A 19,635-nucleotide genomic window follows, 5' to 3' on the forward strand; every position below is an offset into this window, starting at 1 on the left:
ATTGTTTGCATTTTCTAGAGTTTGCTACGAATGGAATCATATAGGATGTATTCTCTCCTTTTCTTTTTTTTTTTCTCAGACTGGCTTCCTTCATTTAGCATATTTATTTTGAGATTCATCAATATTGTTGCCTGTAACAATGGTTTATTCCTTTTTATTACTACATAGTATTCCATACTACACTTCATCCATTTCCCCACTGATGGGCATTTAGGTTGTTTCCAGTTTTTTTGGCTATTATGAATAATGCTGCTATGAGTCTCTATGTGGACATATACTTTCACTTCTTTTGGGCACATATCTAAGACAGGGATGGCTGGGATCATATGGTAGTTTAACTTACATTAGCTACCATTTTCCATTCCAACCTGTAGTGTCAGAGTTCTGGCTGATTCAAGTCCTTGCAAACACTTACGTAAATTCAATTATTTAAATTCTAACTATTTTACTGGGTATATAGTGGTATCTCATTGTGCTTTACTTTGTATTTCCCTAATGACTAATAATATTAAGCAACTCTTTCATGTGCTTATTCGCCATCTGTATGTCTTCAGTAAAATGTGCCTTTTTCCCATATTTATTGTGGTGTTACATTCTATATATTACATATTTTTCTATATTTTACATTTTTTTTACAGTAAGCATACTTTCCAGATGTAGGTCTGAAGACCCATCTCTTGTTGTGTTTCCTTTTGGGGCTTGACAGGTATGAAACAGCCATTATACAACAGGGCTACTGTTTCAAAATTTATATTATTTTCTCATTTTTGACTCCCTAAGTACAAGACCTCTGCCCTAGTTTTGTACTCCACCTGCTTGGGGGTGGAACTAGGGGAGAGGAGGTTAGAATTTTTAACAGGAGGAATGCCACAATATAGACCCAAGTAATATTCAGCACCTGTCATTCAAAAATAGGATGACATAGCCAAGACAGTATGCTTTGCAAGCCATGCAACTGTCTCGAGAATTTCCCTAAATTTAACCTTCATTTTTGTATAGCAACAGACTGGAATACTTAGCTCAGATAACTCTCCTTTAGTGTACTGGAGGGAGATACCCTAGCCCTCCAGGAAGAGCTATCTGGGCTCAGAAAGAAGGAAGATATGACTTGAGGAAAGTTGCGTGGGGGAAGTCTATTCCTTTAGCAGCTTAGAGACGGTGGGAAAGTGAAAGGTTGGTGGGAGAAGCTGGAGAGCAAAGAAATCAGAAGAGGCTCTTACGTTTTTCTTACTTTGGGTCTTTGTTGCTTCAGACAAGTGAAGTTAGCATAGAGAGAAAAGAACTATTGCTCTGCTCCCCACTTACGGTTCTAGGAAGGAATCTCTTAGACTATCCCCCACTGCTGCCACCTTCTCCTCACCTGGGACATGGGCCACAAACTATAATATAGTATGGTCAAGCAGAGCAAGCCTTTCTCTGACGTTGGTATCCTTTCCCTTCCCTTCCTTCTTTCCCTCTCTTTCTTTGTTTTTAACTTCAGCTTTGGTGACATATATAATTGGCATACAAAATTGTAAGATAGCTAAAGTACACATCATGGTGATGTGATATATGTATATATTGTGAAAGGATCCCCCCATTTAATTAACACATCCATCACCTCACATATTTATATTTTGTTGTTGTTGAAAACATCTTAAGTTCTGCTCTCTTAGCAAATTTCAATTATATACAGTGCAATCAACTATAGTCATCATGTTTTCCATTAGACCTTTAGACTTTATTCATCTTATAGCTAAAAGTTTGTATCTGTTTACCAATCTCTTCCTATTTCCCCTTGAGATTTTGCTTTCTTAAGCCACTCTTGGCTGGGAAGCTTTCCAAGGGCAGTCACTGTGGTGGAGGTGAGAGGGCCCCACCCTGAGTGTTATGGATCAGCCAGCCAGAATTGAGGTGGAATGGGAAAGCCAGAGGGCTCTACGTTCAGTGAGACTGAACCATGAGTCACTGCCCTGGTGGCTGACTTCCACTGTGAATGTCAACAGGTCAAGCACTATGTCAGAAGAGATAAGAACATCTCTCTCTCTGGAGACCAGAGGCAGAAGTCATTTCATCTAAGCACCATGGCTTTATTTCACCTCCATGAGGTCACAGATGCCACTGTTCCCCAGGCTTCAATGTGCATATAAAGCACGGGGATCTTGTGAAAATGTAGATTCCAATTCGGTAGGTCCAGGGTAAAGCCTGAGAATCTGCATTTCTAATAAGTTGTTTAGGTGATGCCCATATTGCTGCCACACAGAGAAATAAGAACATTAGCCACACCTCTTACCCCAGACATTTGGACATCATCTTTTGCAAAGAAGCGGAAAGATGGGGGAGGCTACATGAAATTCAGGGCCATTATGGGGGCCCCACAAAGGCAATATGTTAGAAAAATCAATGACTGAGCCCAAAAGCAAAAGGAAGGAAGGCACTGGCAAAAGGTGCTAGCCATATATGTATTAGAGAAGCCTATTCAAGAAATAGGTTGAAATTTGAGAATGACAACAACTGCTACTCCGTCAGGCTGTTCTAAAAGGAACAGGGGAATAAGAGTGGGCAACACTGAGGGCATGCTCCACTGCTGAGGAAAAATAAGTGGCAGAATAAAATATTTCTACTGCCAGTGAAGTGACAGAAGTTACTTCAGGCCTGAAAATTCCAAAGTCTAAGGAAGGGGCAGGGTTTTGAGAAAGAGTGTTGGTTGGAGTCTCGGTCCTCACTAGGTCCCTAGGGCTGCTGGCTTCAGAAACATCAGTAGCCACCTCCAGTCAGCAATCTGCAAGGATGACTCTCCAGGTGAATGAAACAAATGAGATGCAGGGAAAAGCTTCCCTAGGAGGCAGAACTGCTTGCTGAGTGAAGACTGGCAGTAGTAGCGGTAGGAGCCAGTGGGGAACAGGTTAAAAAACAATGCCTTGGGATCTTGTTGGTAATGGAAAAATACAGAAATGAGATCAGGAGCAGGGTCCATGGAGAAGCAGGGCTCTCAACTGGGCTTGCAGACTTGTCAGCTGCAAAATATGCGCGGTCCTGCTCACGGGCATGTGGTGGCAGTGACATGAACTGAGTGAGTAATTAGGGAGTCTAATCCAGAAAGCAAGAGAGGCTGTAGCACTGTTGGCAAATATTACTCAAAATCCATCATTTATAACATAGGATAGAGGATTTATCTGCATTGTAAGCAGATGCAGTCAGTACCAAATTCCGTCTTTCTACAAATTACTAGTTTAGTACTTCTAATCAAATAATTTCAATTACGTTTTTGTCCTTGGTGTAATTTCTGGCCACTGGTACTATCACTTGTTTTCTTTATCTCTGGGGAAGGAGCTTAAAGAAACACAAGAAAATATTTGTTTTTAATAGTGCACAGTTATCCAAGATAGATTCTATTTATTCTTTCATGCCCAATAAAAGGAGAGCTATATGCTAATATACATATGGGGCTGTAAGGAGGAACTGCAGAGGATAAGTAGTGGTTCTCAATGGGAGGCAATTTTTTCCCTTAGTGGACATTTGGAAATGTCTGGAGACATTGTGATTGTTACAAATGTGGCAGAGGAGGGTCACTCCTGGCATCTAGGGGGTGGAGGCCTGGGATGCTGCTAAACATTCTACAATGCAAAGGACAGCCCCCACAACAAAGAATTATCCAGCCCAAAATGTCAATAGTGGCAAGGTTGAGAAACCAGAAGACAGATGTGATGGGGAGGCAAGGCAATCCCTTTTACAGTATTATCTTGTGTAGTTAAAGCTATACTTGGGCAGAGTTGTCTTCTGGGAGAAGGGAAAAAACTCCATCCCTCCATCCTGCCCAGTGAGAACATGGCCTTTTCTCTGTGTGGGGATGCACGACAGCACAAACTATGCTGGAGATGCTGTGAGAGTGCTCATGATCTTCCTTGGCTGTGCCTCAGAGCTTGGCAGGGGCAAGTGACAGTACACATATACCTCAGCTGTGAAAGAGATGACTACAGTTACTGTTTCTAATCATTCAGATAGACAAAAGGATTCCAAACTATGTGTGCTGATTGCATTTTCACTAGAGCTTTAAGATATGCATCCCTTTGTGTCTATGTGATAGAAGATGATGGCCTTATTATAGTGGTATAAGTCTATTTCATATGTGAAATAGATCTCTTCATTCTCCTGTCACCTATGTGATATTGTGAGCATATTTTTAAAAATATTTTCCTTTTTAAAAACCATTTGAGGTGGCCACTGTTTAAGATGCCTACCTTAGGGGTGCCTCAGTGGCTCAGTTGGTTAAGCATTAGACTCGTTCTTTATGAGATTTTTTTTAAGTTTATTTTTGAGAGAGTGAGCAAGCAGGGGAGGAACAGAGAGGGAGACAGAATCCCAAGCAGGCTCTGCCCTGTCAGCACAGAGCCTGATGTGGGGCTCGAATTCACAGAACTGTAAGATCATGACCTGAGCTGAAATTAAGAGTTGGACGCCCAACTGACTGAGCCACCCAAGCATCCCTAGCATTCGACTCTTAATTCCGCCTCAAGTCATGATCATAAGGTTCATGAGTTCGAGCCCTACGTCAGGCTCCATGCTGAGAGTGCACCACCTATTCGGGATTCTCTCACTCCCTCTCTCTCTTAGACCCTCCCCTGCTTGGTCTTTCTCTCAAAAATAAATAAACATTTAAAAAAGATGCCTACCTGAAACTTCCTACTGTAATTAGAAGCTAACCGTTAAAGATGGAGGAAGCAATATAGCTGCTGAAGTGATTTTTTTTTTTTTATCCCAGAGGCAGGTGTTACCACCTCATTGCTTCACTGGGCTAAATTATGAGCTTTTCTTACTGACTCTCCTTTCATAAACTTTCATTCTTTCTTTCCTCTCACATTGTCTATTCTTACTGGCTCATCCTTTAAAAACTTTCTCTTGCACATATTTCCTCTATCATTTTTAAAAAAAAAAATCCCTTTATTTTGTTCTCCTTTTAAAACTTCTTTTCTCTCTATTCCTTTTCCTTCTCCCTTCTGCTTCCTTTCCCTCCTCTTCCCTGCCCTATCCTATCCTGCCCATCCTCCTATCCTGCTCTATCTATCCTCTCTTGCCCTATCTTATCCTGCCCTGCCCTATCCTGCCCTATCCTATCCTATCCTATCCTATCCTATCCTATCCTATCCTATCCTGCCCTATCTTATCCTGCCCTATCCTATCCTATCCTATCCTATCCTATCCTATCCTATCCTATCCTGCCCTAACTTATCCTATATCCTATTTTGCCTCATCCTATTCTATCCTGCTCTATCCTATCTTCCCCTGCCCTATTCTATCTTATCCTGTCCATCCATCTTCTTTCTTTTACTCTCTATTTACTGGCCCATGTCCAAAAAGTTTTCCATTTCTTTTCTTTCCCTTTCTAACTCTTTTATGTACTCTTTTTATTGGTTTCTCCTTTTTCTAATCAGTTTTATCTATCTAGGTATCTATCTTTCTATCAATGTATATCCCATCTATCCATCCACCCACCTACCCACCCATCCATTTACCTACCTAGATATCTATCCATATTTATTACATTGTATTTTATTGACTTTTATGTGTTTTATTGAAGTATAGTTGACATACACTTGACTACTACTTTGTAAATTCCCCATCATTCACAATGCACTTGCTTTACTTATTGGCTCCTCCCCCTCCCATTGTCTCCCTCTCTCCTTTAACACTTTCCCCTACTGACTCATTGCTCATAAACTTGTCTTTTTTCCCTTATTTCCTACTTCTGCTCTGTCTTCCTTCCTTTCACCCTCCCTCCCTTCTCTTTGCTACATTCCTTTTGTATCTCTATCCTCATCCCCACCCTCTGTCCTTCCTGTCTTCATTTCTCCCTCCCTCCTTCCCACTGCCCCCATTTTCCCTGCACTACCTCCCTCTTACCTTTTTACCCCTTCCTTCATTCCTTCATTCCTTCCTTCTTCCCATTCTTCCTTTATTCACTTTGCACTGGTTCCACTTCCAGACCTTTTTCCTTTTCTTCTCTCCTCTCTTTCTCTCTCATTCTACCTTTTTCACATATTCTCCTCTGGTGTCTTCTACCTTTTATTATCTATCTACCATTTACCTACCTATCATCTAGCTGTCTTCCTTCCATCTTTATTTTTATTTTTATCTGACTTTTGTTAGATCTCTTTCTCTCTGTCCTCTACTCTGTACATCATGTTTTACTAGCTCCTCCTTTTCAACTTCTCTGTGTCTCTCTAATATTCTTTCTTCTTTTTGTTTTACTATTTTCCTAGTCTCACCCCATTTTAGAATATTCCTCTCTTTCTTGCCTTCCTTCTCTCCCTCTCCACACCCCCTCCCTCCCTTCTACCTTTAGATCTTCATCAACTGTCTCTAGGTCTCTTTCTTACTCCTTTTGCTGTCCTCCTCTGGATTGCTTTGCCTTCTTTTGGTGAACCTGCACCCCTGCCTTCTCTCCTCCTTCCCTCCCTCCGTCCCCACCCCTACTTCCCTGCCTTCCCTCTCTCCTCATATCCCCACCTCACTTCCTTTCTTCTCTTTTTTCCTGCTCCTTTACTCCCTCCTTCCCTCCATTCTTCATATACTCCCTTTTTACTGGTTCTCCTTGTAAACTTTTTTTTTTTTTTTCCCTTCAGGGCGCCTAGGTAGCTCAGCTGGTTGAGCGTCTGACTTTGGCTCAGGTCATTATCTCATGGTTTATGGGTTCCGGGCTTTGTGCTGACAGCTCAGAGCCTGGAGCCTGCTTCAGATTCTGTGTGTCTCTCTCTCTATCTGCCCCTCCCCCACTCATGCTCTGTGTCTCTCTCCTTCAAAAATAAATAAAAACATTAAAAAATGAATAAACTTTGTTTCCCTTCATACTCTCTCCTGTTATCTTAAAAATTTTTTTTAATATTTATTTATTTTTTAAATACAGAGAGACAGAGCACAAGTGGGGGAGGGGCAGAGAGAGAGGGAGACACAAAATCCAAAGCAGGCTCCAGGCTCTGAGCTGTCAGCACAGGGCCTGGCATGGGGCTTGAACTCAAGAACTAGGAGATCATGACCTGAGTTGAAGTCGGACGCTTAACCGACTGAGCCACCCAGGTGCCCGCTCTCCTGTTATCTTTTAATATTGTCTTTTGTATGAGGTCCTCCTCATAAAATCCTGTCTGCCTATATACCTGGTTTCCATCTATCTAACCACATTTATTTTTACCTGACTTCTCTTTAGATCTCTCTACCCTCCATTCTTCACTTCCTCCGCCTTCCCTCCTTTCTTCAGATCTTTACTCACTCCATTTCTTTCACTGCCTTTTTCTTTCTTTTCTTTCCTTCCTTTCCCCTCCTGCCTTTTCATCCTTCCTTCCCTCATTTCTTTCTTCCTTCCTCCTATTTCCTTTGTTATCTCCACCCAACCACTCACGCACTCACTATTTCCCGTCTGTGTTCCTTCATTTGGTTTTCCCACCTTCCTGTGTTCATTCCTCTTTTCTTTCTCCTTCCCCCTCTTTCCTCTTTTTCTTTTCTTCCTGCCATTCTTCTACTCTCTTTTTACTACTCCTCTTTTTAAACTTTTTTCCCCTTTCCCCTCTTTCTTTATACATCTTTGTCCTGTCTTCACTGCTGCTTCCTCCTATTTAAAATCAGGTCTTTCTACCTATACACCTGCCTAGCTGGCTAGCCATCTATCTGGCTATCAATTCCCTGTATCTTTATTTTACATTCTTTCTTTTACTGTCTTCTACTTTTTAAATCTCTTGCACACTACACAATTGTACTTAATTTTTAAAAATTAATTTATTAATTTAATAATTAATTAATCTCTGAGAGACAGAGACAGTGCAAGTGGGGGAAGGGCAGAGAGAGACAGAGAGAGAGAGAGAGAGAGAGAGAGAGAGAGAATCCCAAGCAGGCTCTACACTGTCAGTGCAGAGCCCAATGCAGGGCTCAAACTCACAAACCTTGAGATAATGACCTTAGCTGAAATCAAGAGTCAGATGCTTAACCCACTGAGCCACCCAGGCACCTCTGCACTTGATTATTTTACTGGTCTTCCTTGATACTCTCACATCTGTCTCCTGCAAATAACTTTTCCCTACTGACTCATCCTATACAAACTTTACTTCCTTCTTTCCTTTTTCTTGCTCCCTCCCTTCCTTTCTCTTTTTAGTGGCTCCTTATAACAATTTCTTTCCTTCTCTCTCCTTTTGTTTTCTTTTTGTCCAGTCTTACTACTGGTTTTTTCTATTTGAAATCCTGTCTGTCCATCCATCCATCCCCCCCCACTACTGCTGAACTGTCTCATCAGTTTACCTATCTTTATTTTACTCTATTTTAAGTGACGTCTTTTTACATTTTTCCCTCTCCCTGCCTTCCTCAATTGTACTTATTTCCACTGTAGCTTCTGCTTTTAAACTCCTGTGTCTCTTACTCTTATATCTTGTTATTTTTTTTTACCAAGTTTCCTAGCCTCATCCCTTTCAAAATTCTTTGCTTTCCTTTTCCTTCCCTCCCTTCCATCTTTTCTTCCCATCTTAAGCTGTCATAACTGCTTCCTATAATGTCTTCCTATTTATCTTTTCTTACACTCCTTTTTTTAGTGGAATGTACTTTTAAAGTCCAGTCTTTTCTATATCTATGTATCTCTGTATCTATTTTATTTTACTGTATTTGTTAACTAATTTCTTCTTTTTAGACCTTGATTTCCTCCTCCTGTCCATGATTGTACTTAATTTTCTCACTAGCTTCTCCTTTTCAGCATCCTCATGCTGTCTTTCATGTTCACACTCTTTGTTACTCCTTTTCCCAGACTCTTCCCTTTTAATAGATATATTTACTTCCTGTCCCTTCCTTCTCTTAATCCCACCCCGCTTCAGTCCCCTATTTGTTTTACTCTCATTATATTCACTACTGTAAATTATTCTTCCCTTTTCCCTCTATTTTGTGTCCTGTCTTTATTACTGACCTCTCTTTTTAAAAATCAGTTCTATTGGGAAACCTGGGTGGCTTAGTCAGTTAAGTGTCTGACTTCGGCTCAGGTCACGATCTCAAGGTTTGTGAGTTTGAGCCCCACATCAGGCCCTGTGCTGACAGCTCAGAGCCTGGAGCCTGCTTCATATTCTGTGTCTCCTTCTCTCTCTTGCCCCTTCCCCATTTGTTCTTTCTCTCTCAAAAATAAGCATTAAAAATATTTTAAAAAATCAGTTCTATGTATCTGTATATGAATTTATGTAAGGATATATGAATTAATTGTATATGAATGTATGTATTTAAGTATATATGAATTGATTGATCCATCCATCTAATTTTAAAGTATTTAAAAAAAATTTTTTTAAGTTTATTTTATCTCACGAACCGTGAGATCATCACCTGAGCTGTGATCAAGAGTCAGACGCTAAACCGACTGAGCCACCCAGGTGCCCCTAATTTTAATGTATTTTTAAATTGACTTATTATTTATTTTAAAATATTTAAATGGTGGTTCCACACCACCAGCACAAAGCCTGACGTGGGGCTCGAACTCATGAAACCATGAGATCATGACCTGACCTGAAATCAAGAGTTGGAGGCTTAACCAATTGAGCCAATCAGGCACCCCAACTTCTTTAAAAAAAATTTTTTAAGTAAGCTCTATGCCCAACGTGAGGCTTGAACTTATGACCCCAAGATCAAATCATGTGCTCTACCGACTGAGCCAGGCAGGTGCCTCTGAACTGACTTTTTTAGATGACTCAAACTCCTTTGTCTGTCACTAGACTCTCTGTGTCAAACTCCTTTGTCTCTGTGAGAGACTCTGTGTCTCTCACTCTATTTTTATTCTGCTTTGTCCCACTGAATTATCCTTTTTAAACTTCTTTCCTCTCCATCTTCCTTTCTTTCTCCCTCTTTGTTCCTGTATTTTCCCCCTGTATATCTGTTTCTTCTTTCTTTCACTCTTTTTTCTTTGCCTGTTTGTCTTTCTCCTTCTAGTCTTTTTGTTTTGTTTCTTTGCTTTTGTTTTCCTCCCACCCACCTCATCTAGTGTGTGTGTGTGTGTGTGTGTGTGTGTGTGTGTGTGTGTGTGTGTGTGTTTTCTTACTGGTTTATTTTGTTCAGTTTTCTTTCTTTTTCTCTCCTATTCATTCTTTCCTTCTCTTCTTCATTTCATTTTTTTCTTTTTGTACCATTTTTTTCTTACTGCCTCTTCCTTTTTAACCTTTGGTTCTTACTTTTTATCTATTTCTGTTTTGTGCTTGGTATATTTTAAATGTCTCTTCTTTTGTCTCCTTTAAAAAAACCTAAAAAAATAAAAATTGGAAATGAAAAATCCTTTCTCCCCCTCTCTTTCTCTTACTAGTTTGCTCTCTTACTGTTTTGTATAATCTTACTGGTCCTGAGTTGAAATGTTTTCTTCCATTTTTATAAATATTTTTCTTGGGGCGCCTGGATGGCTCAGTCGGTTAAATGCTTGACTTTGGCTCAGGTCATGATCTCGCAATTTGCAGGTTTGAGCCCCACGTCAGGCTCTGTGCTGACGGCTCAGAGTCTGGAGCCTGCTTGAGATTCTGGGTCTCCCCCTCTCTCTGCCCCTCCCCCTGCTCATGCTCTGCATCTCTCTCTAAAAAATAAATAAGCATTTAAAAAATAAATAAAAATATTTTTGTCTCCCTCTTTGTTTCTCTCTCTTTTTTGGTAATGTTTTCGTTTACTGCTCCTTTTCTCTGTCTCTCTCTCTCTCTCTCTGTCTATATATATATGTATCTTTCTCCTTCTGTGTTGTATTTTTTTATACTGTCTCCTTTTACTGGCTCCTTTTTAAACCTGTAGTGCAGGCAGTGTTGTCTACTGAATCACTTTATAGAAGCGTTGAATTTTTTATATATATATATATATAATAATATTGTGTGTGTATGTAGATTCTTTACAACTTGAGCTGTAACTAGGAGGTGCCTTGCATAGTGCTTGGCACAGGTAGTGTGGGCTTCTAGGATTTCCCTTTGCAAGGGGCCTGTGACCTCTCTGTATAAGCACATAGAGATTTTTTTTTTTATAAAGCCACCATATTTAATATATAGATATGCATCTTCTACTTAGCAACTTTATCATTTATTGTTTCTCTCTCACCTTCTCTTTTGTCTTGTCCTTTGTTTTCATTTATACTTCCCCCTGGTTCTTCTCTCTTAAGGTCATCCTTTTGCATTTTTTGTAAATGATAAGCGATTTTTTTCTCTAGAAGTGCTTGTTTCTAAATATTAAAAAATACATTTAACATTTAAAAATTGAACAGCAACTTGCCACTGGAAATGCAAAACAGATATTTCAAATATGATGGTCTACTTGAAGGGTGTCCTCATTCCTATTTTGAGATTTCTGAAGTCACAATGAGTACAAAGCTAGGAAGGCAGTAAGTGTGAGTTTCCTTTTGTTGTCCAACATGAAGAATATATTGTAACAACTAGATCCAATTTAACTCATTGCCCACTTTCTGGACACTGGTCCCATTTCAGACCAACCCTTGAAGTCCAGGTTCAGACCAGACTGGGTCTCTCCATCAATAGCTATCCTCATGAGTTTAGGCCACTTTTGATAATTCACACTTTAATTATCAAAATTGGCAAAAGCTTTTTCTCAAATAGCCCAAGTTACTGGTAAAAGCTCACTCTACCTTCCGGTGGGCTTCCTCCCAGAGTTTATGACGTTGTTCCTCAATTCGGGCTTCTCTTTTTACTTCTTCTCCAATCTTGGTTAGAAGAAGCATTTCTTTTGTCTTCCATCCCTAAGGAGCACAATATTATGGTAGTTAGCAGAGGGTTTTCTTTCATTATCTTTTTTTTTTTTTGTATTTTGTCAATAAGCAAATTAGGTCAAGTCAAGGGCCTTACAGAAATCGAGTCAACCATAATAAAAATCTTACAGTGGCTTTAGAATGGGCTTCTTTTACCACTTTTCATTGGGAATATGTTGGCGGATGCAATTGAATGGCAAAAGGAAGATAATTATTTTGCTATTGGAAACTTAATTCAAGTATAAGCCTGGCTCCAAAGACGGGTCTAAAAAGATGTTGACAAGAGGGTTTTCTCTTATTGACTAAGGGGTATATCATATGTAATCAGTTGCTCTTAAATATATTTTGACAGAGAAATAAATAGGCTTGTCTGAACTTCGAGAGAATACAGGCATGATAATTTTTCACTAGAGTTAATATCTAAAACTTTCAGAGCAGAAAGTGACTAGAAATGCAATGGATATATAATTTGTGGTGTCAATCTCACTATGTTAAGTGAAATCTTGTCCATTATAACTGATAAAAAACAGTGGTTTATTCCTTAAATTATTGTTATTTTTAATAGTGGTTTATTTTTTAGACCTGAAATAGCTTCAGGTAATATGGTGGGATTGCTAAAAAATGTTTACCAATGAAACAAACATATGAAATTTCCCCTTCAATGTTTAAAATTTGGTTTTCCTCACCTCTTCAATTTGTCTACGGAGACTAAGTTTTCTTCTAATGTGGTCCTGATGTTGTAGTTCTTCTTCCTTCATCCGGAATGTGCTCTGCTTTTCTGCCGTGTGCTCAACCTTGTCTAATTCCTTACTAATCATATCTAAATATCTAAGTAAAAGTGTAAATATAAGTTAAAGTAAATTGGGTGTTTTCCTTATGATGATATTATCTATTTTGATATTCCCAAACCACCTTCTGGGTTGTTTTTGTTTCTTAAATACAGGAAATGTAGAGTTTTTCAGGGACCTTTAAGCTCACCTGAGCCACTAACTCACCATGCTATACTAATTTTACCAGACTCTGTTATACAAGTCTCTTATTGTGGCTGGGACAATGGCAAAATATGGAACAGAGTGATTAAAAACATTTTACACAGAGATTATTTATAGCTCAGCAGTTTGAGGAACATGAATTTCCAAAGGCAGCTGAAATCAGCTTAAAGACTAACTTCAAAACATAAGTCAATTTGAATTTCCTTTAAAAATAAGTGGGTAAAGGGTGCCTGGGTGGCTCAGTTGGTTAAGTGTCCAAATCTTGATTTCGGCTCAGGTCATGATCTCGAGGTTGTGAGATCGAGCCCTGTGTTGGGCTCCATGCTGAGCATGGAGCCTGCTTGGGATTCTCTCTCCCTCTCTCTCTCTGCCCCTCCACTTGTATGCTCTAAGTAAATAAACAAACAAACAAACAAACTTTAAAAAATTACAAAAAAAATAAGTGGTTACTGGTCTCTCTGTAATTTCCAAGTCCTTGAATGACCTTCCATGTATAGAGAGATCTGCAGATTACCAGTCTGGGACTTTGGTAGATCAGCACGTATTCTAGCATATCATGACACGAATCCATGGAATTTAAGAGGCAAGGGAAGGGTGACTGGCCCTCACCCCTGGCAAAGGACAAAGAGAAAGAACTAGAACTCATCTCTGCCTCCGAGGGCGGCATGGGTTTGGCCGCTGAATGGTAATAGTGCACATGTGTGGGTAATAGCTGAATGAACACACACGGTTGGTGGGGGAACAACACCTGTTTGTATTAGCATCAGCTGAAGTTATAGGAAATTTCCCTTTTTGACCCTGCAGTACTTTCCTTAAATGTAATTTAGAAACATGCTGAACACATCTCTCTCTCTGCTACTATGGACGTGGGTTTCCCAGGCTTAGGGATTTGTACTTTAGATTTCTTCAAATATCAGTTTTGCCCACCTCTTGGGTTTCTGGTGGCTCCAGTTTCTCAGGAAGAAACTCTCCTCCCAAGCCTTGGCACCAGGGTTCCCAAAACCTGTTACCTCTTAATCTCCTTTTCCTTTTTCTCCATGTTGAAAACTATAGGGGGTTAAATAGTGTCTAATACTTTTTTTTTTATCCTGCTTTCAATGATTTCTAGTAGTTTTACAACTTCCTGGGGTCTATAGTATGTCCATGAAATATGCATTAACTTCAGTCGTACCTGTGTTTTATTACCAGCTCTTGGTCTGGAGTTGTGTGTGTACCTTTCTGTAACAACCATTCTTGGAATTGTGCGTTTCCATAACTGTCATAGGCTTTCTTGGTTTCATTCAATTTATTTACTTGTTTTTCAATGATTTTCTGAGAGATAAAAAAAATTAAGGTGTTTATACTGGCTGGAAATAAACCTGTCCTTTGGTATGCCTTCTTGAGTTTAGGGCTTAGTAAACCTCCTGTACTTTACAAATGGTTAATTCTGTTAACCTGCATTTCAGTCTAATGTGGCTCCATTCAAGATAAGTGAAAATTTCTCTCTGTAAATTAAAGGCAAAAGTCTCATCTTTATTTCTTATAGATCTCTAGAGATCTTATTTGATTTGTTACCTTAATAATTTTAGGTCAGGCTATTGTAAGTAGATATTCTGCAGAGGACCAAACCTTTCTCCTAAATCCTACATAAAAACTATCTTTACAGGCCCCAAATAAAACAAATTTAAGTATTAACTTACTTGTTCTTTTATATAGTTTCTTTCAAAGTCTAATTTTAAAGTAGTAAGATACTGCCTGTACTCATTCAATTCTTTCAAAGTACATATGACCTATAAAAACAAAACCGAAAACCAAACGTATAAACAGAAAATTGTGACAGTCATAAAGCTTTACAGAGAAAAGTGTCATAAGAACATTCATTTTAGTAACAATTTTGGGATCAAGGGTAATAACAGCACATTTTGGTAGTAATTTGGAAAGTGGTATCTAAAACCGCTGTATCACCAGGAAATATCTATCTAAATAATATTATTTCAATAATATGGTTCACATCATAATCAGAAATTTATTATTCCCAATGAATTTGTTATTAAAACACCAGTATAATAATGACATTTAATATCCTCCCCCCAATTTATTTCATTATGCTGTTTTCTGCTAGGTTTTTGTCTCTAGTCTTCTCAAAAGGTATATGAAATATTCCTTGATAGGTATACTGTGCCATTATTACTTTTAGAACAAGAGGAAAGGCACTACAATACAGCTGGGAGAAAATACACAAATAAATATGTGTGTATGGATGTCTTTAAATATTTGAATCATTTGGTGCTTGTCTTTTGCTGTTATCAAAGAAAAAAGGTCAAGTAGGAACAAGTAGTCTTATTTGGAAATCCAAATACTGAGTAATTGAATTCTCTAATAAATATTCTTTACTGTCTATCCAAAGTTGATACAAGCTCCTAGTGAAGAACAGAACCAAGTGTCTATCAAGTCCCTAGACTTCTGCTAGTTAAAAGGAAGTAGGCTTCAACCTACTTTATTATTGTTGGTGATGTAGCCGCCCTTCTTTAATCTCTTTAGGATATCTTTTCGCTTATAGTATGCTTTTAAATGTGGATCATGCAGACTTTTATAGCTGGTTTCCAAAAGTCGGCAATAAGGATCAGTCAGGTTAAAGTCGTAAGAAGGCTGGTAAAGCTGCAAACACACAGATTCAAAAGTATTACATATGTAAAATGGATGCAATTGCACTTTTAAACCTCAATTTGTTGAACTGACTAGGTTGTTCAGTGAAAATAAAGCATGCAAACAGAACCTGAAGTGAGGGAATGTGGACAGGGGGTTGATTTAGGTTAATCTCACTGCCTTTCTCTTTCTCTCTTCTCTACCAAAGCTGTCTTTAGGCTGGAGGTAGGTGATAGCCTCAACCTCCGTCCAATTAATGAACAGTGATGTGTCGCCCTAAGAGTTCCTGCAAGGCAGGTAGGATGCTTCATATGTGGGCAGGGGGTAAGACAAGAGGGGAATGATAGAGTTCTAGCTTTCTTTTTAGATTTAAAAGCTTCCTTCGTAAGTTTCTGACTGCTTGATTGTGCTAGCCTCTTGTCTTTCTTAAGGGACCTATATCAGGAAACTGGATTCACTGACTACCAATGTTTCCTTACAAAGGCAAAGAAAGACATCCTTCTGGGCAATGATTTAATTTACAGTGGGACTAGATAAGAAGCCCACATCTTTCCTAGAAAAGAAATGATCAGCAGTTGATGGCAGTTGAAACAATGCTGCAATTAGCAGATTGGTTATAGCTTCTTCTTTTAGATGTTGACTTTTGTTGGTAACAGACATATGTTGACCAACCCTGGGCTACTGACCTATCAAGAAAGAAACAAATCCATTTGTTGAAGCCAGGGTTAAATTTTCTATTGTCAATTAAAATGATTGGTTTCCCTGAACTGAAGAATCTATTATAACATCACTACCTGCCAGTGGGAGGTCACAGGGAAAAATTTTAAAAGTATGGAAGTTGTTCTTTTAACAGGTTATCTTTTCTTGAAAGCAGAATGTCTAAGTTAATTGGCAAAGTTTTTACTATTAACTTTACAACAAAGGCAACTTAAGGAGTTTGTGAACAGTTGCTATCTTAGTATACTAATAAGCAAATTAATTTATAAACAAATTACTTGAGAATAAGTTTGGTATCAAAATGTTGGAAGTATAGGATCACTTGTCAGGTTTGGATTAGTGCATAGCTAAAGATATGTAGGTTACATTGTTACATTTTAATCTGATTGAAAACAAGACAGTTGGATACTATAATTTTGCCTTCCATTTGCTTTCAAAAAAAAACATGAAAGACCTTTAAATTCCCTGTTTCTGTAGTGATGTGCTTAAGTGGTCTGCAGTTGAGGAAGCTGAAAGGTCAGGTGAAGAACTGTGCCCTGAGTCAGGAGATGGTGGTTCTGGTCTGAACTCTGCTACTATCTACCTGTGACCTTAGATAAATCATAGCTTCACCTTATAAGGTGGTGATGAGGGTAAAATGAGTTAAAAAAAACACCTAATGGTGTAAATATAAAGTCTTACTTTCTTGAGGAGATCCTGTTAAAAGACAAAGATCCCACAAAGTTAGTCTTCGGGGGAGTTGAATGCAGTGCTTGATCATGATTAAATGCATATATTTTGGGGGTAATCAATATAATACAGAAATAATCAGTGTAATTGAGTATAGGAAAAAACCCTGGAAATAAGAAGTAGCTAACAAGTGAACAGCAGGAACAGTATAGAAATATAGCAAATAGAAGATAACTGAGGAAAAAAACCAACAGATAGGGCTACAGTTATAAACTAAAATGGAATGTTACTACTAGTATTGAAATAGGGTTTGAGTATGTTTTAGGAAAGCTAATTTGTGGGAGTGTGACTCAGTCAATTTCTGTGAGATTGACATATATTTAGTAGAACATTATGCGTTTTCAAAAGAGAAACTCTGTTGTTTTCTACCAGTAAAACCTAAAAAAATCCTATATATTAGAAAAGTATCCGAAATACCAAGAAGCCCCTACTCATCCTTGATGACATACTAGACCGTGCAAGAATAAGGATGTCAGGATTATTCCTGTAAAACCTTTTGCTATTGTGATGAAAGCACACCCTCAGCTAGAAAGTTCTGAACCTCCTTCAGGCTTGGCCTAAATTAAGGACAGAGGCAGAGGACTTAAAATGTGTAACAATGTGAGTGCAGCACACTGAATCACTAAAAGTGCTGATTCAGTGATAACTAAGATAGTGCAGACCAATGGTATGTAAATTCTAAGGAAAGCTTAGCTTTGTGTTGTGACACTTGTGAAAAGGCTTCTTACGGTAGCTCTTAAAAGACGGCTCAAATTGAAGGTCAAGAAGGAGGGGAGAAAAGTGCATGCCAGGTTGCAGGAGCCAGATGGACAAAGGCACGGAAGTAAGAATTAGCATGATATGTTTAGGTAGGCAGAAAAGACCCCGACCTTTGGGAGCGCAGGCTTTGGTTTGGAACTAAGGATGAACTGGTGGCTGAGGTATATCATGGGTCCTTCCATCATTAAAGTGAAGTTCAGACACTACACATTTGAACTCTTTTACCTTCACTTTGTGTGTGAAATTGAAGTTGACTCAAAGCAAAATCATAGCAAGTATTTCAAGTTTAATAGCAAGTTAAAAAGAGTAAAGAAAATCACTTAAGCACCATTAAAACTCAGTTTACCTTTTCACTTATATTTGTAGTGTAGAATACATTGTTGCTTCCTGGGATAACAGGCAGCTTGACCCCAAGAGGAAGATCCAATAGATTAGCTGCTCCGACCTCTGGAATGGGTTCTTTTTGTGAGCCCTGTCAGATACAGTGAGAAAGTCTCTTTTTTTTTTTTTTTTTTTAAGACCTATTCTTTTAGTTTAGATCAATCTACTCACACACATTTCAATGGGCTAATACTTCCACATAAACCAAAGAACCATCCACTCAGGGTTGAAAGAGCCCGCTCTGCTGACGCCCCGGAAAACCTCCCAGCTTCCACGAGTTGCCAGCCATCTCTCTGGACCCCACCCAACGCTGGTCGCGGCCACAGGCAGCACTCCCCACTACGGGCTGCCCCGCCTGGGAGCCTGAAGCTGAGTCTTCAGGCACCCGCCCCTTTCCCCCGCTCGCTCCGCTGAGGTCTCCGCCCCTTCCGTCCGCCCGCCCGCCGACCCAAGACTCTGCCCAGGAGCTAGGAGGACGACGACTACACCGCACTAGCCACCACTCACGGTGCCGCACTGCTCTCTGGCGGCAGTTAGGCTGCTGGCGGCCGCCTTAGTGGTGGAGGCTTTGGCAGCCTTATAGCAGTTGCTGAGATACAGATCCATGGCCGCCCGTCAGCCCCCAGAGTGCCGGGGGGCTGGGGCAGCAAGCCCTCTTCGTTTCACCTCTTCACTCACACCTTTCCCGCTCTACGATTAGATCAAGTCTGCGCCGCCACGGTGGTGGTCGCTAGGGTAATGCGTCCTCCAGGCCACGCCCCTCACTGTGTTGCGTCCCACGCTGCAGCATTGTCCTCCCCAACTGGCATAGCTCTCGGCGGGTGGGGGGGGGGTGGGGAAGAGGAGCGGGACCACTCACCACTCGCTCTGCTGCCCCAACTTTTGGCGCATGCGCAGGTTTAAGAGCCTCAGCGTTTGGGAGTGGTTCAGAAGTCTGGTGTAACAGGGCGGGGTGGAGATTACGTTTCTCTCTGAAAGCAACACCCCTCATTTAAACTAAATCAGAATGTATCAAGCTTTGTCAGTGGGTAGCTGGCTGTTATTTTTACAATTCTTCCTGACCCTCCAACAAGCTATGATTCTGTTCAACACATGCCACAAGTAATTGTGTAGTATACACTAGGGCCAGAGGTTTGGCTTTCCACATTTGCCACCTTTATATGACACCATGACCACGCCACCCCCCTTGCCCTAGGCATACCACCTCTCCAGGTCCCACATAGAGCACAATAATTTTTTTTTTTTGCCTTAGGGCTCTTCATTTCTCTGGCCTCCTCTCTCTCTTTCTCTCCCTTTTTCCTATTTCTTTCTATCTACCTTCTCATTCGTTTAGCCAACATTTCTTTATATATAGTTATTTTATTTACTTATTTTTGAGAGAGAGGGCATGAATGAGCAAAGGGCAGAGAGTCAGGGAGAGAGAGAGAATCCCACGCAGGGTCCCAACTGTCAGCGTGGAGCCCGAAGTGGGGCTCGACCTCACCCAAAGCAGGGCTTGACTCACGAACTGTGAGATCATGACCTGAGCCTAAGTTAGTTGTTTAACCGACTGAGTCACACAGGCGCCCCATCCTAGCCAACAATTCTTGAGTGCCTGCTCTATGCCAGACACTACAGGGTGCTGAGGACACACCAGTAAGTAAAACATAGTCCATGCTGCCTAGGAGCTCACTAGACGGCAAATACATTAAGGGCTGAGACTGCTCTTGATGTGTCAGG

At 40.0% G+C, this 19,635-nt stretch overlaps 1 protein-coding gene across 1 annotated transcript in view; it reads right to left on the reverse strand.

The window, feature by feature from the left end:
- The window catches only part of LOC109253709 (fibrous sheath-interacting protein 2-like), a 72,229-nt gene extending 53,439 nt beyond the window's left edge, over positions 1-18,790 (reverse strand). Inside the window, 8 exon segments of the mRNA XM_053891971.1 lie at positions 11,053-11,173; positions 11,594-11,704; positions 12,400-12,541; positions 13,877-14,016; positions 14,385-14,474; positions 15,181-15,342; positions 17,882-18,007; positions 18,424-18,790. Of these exon segments, the coding sequence (XP_053747946.1) occupies positions 11,053-11,173; positions 11,594-11,704; positions 12,400-12,541; positions 13,877-14,016; positions 14,385-14,474; positions 15,181-15,342; positions 17,882-18,007; positions 18,424-18,522 (991 nt within the window). The 5' untranslated portion in view covers positions 18,523-18,790.
- Between the last annotated feature and the right edge of the window lie 845 nt (positions 18,791-19,635).

Source organism: Panthera pardus, unplaced genomic scaffold (genome assembly GCF_024362965.1).
Source record: "Panthera pardus isolate Hobbes unplaced genomic scaffold, ASM2436296v1 HiC_scaffold_27, whole genome shotgun sequence".
In the NCBI taxonomy this organism is placed as follows: Eukaryota; Metazoa; Chordata; class Mammalia; order Carnivora; family Felidae; genus Panthera; species Panthera pardus.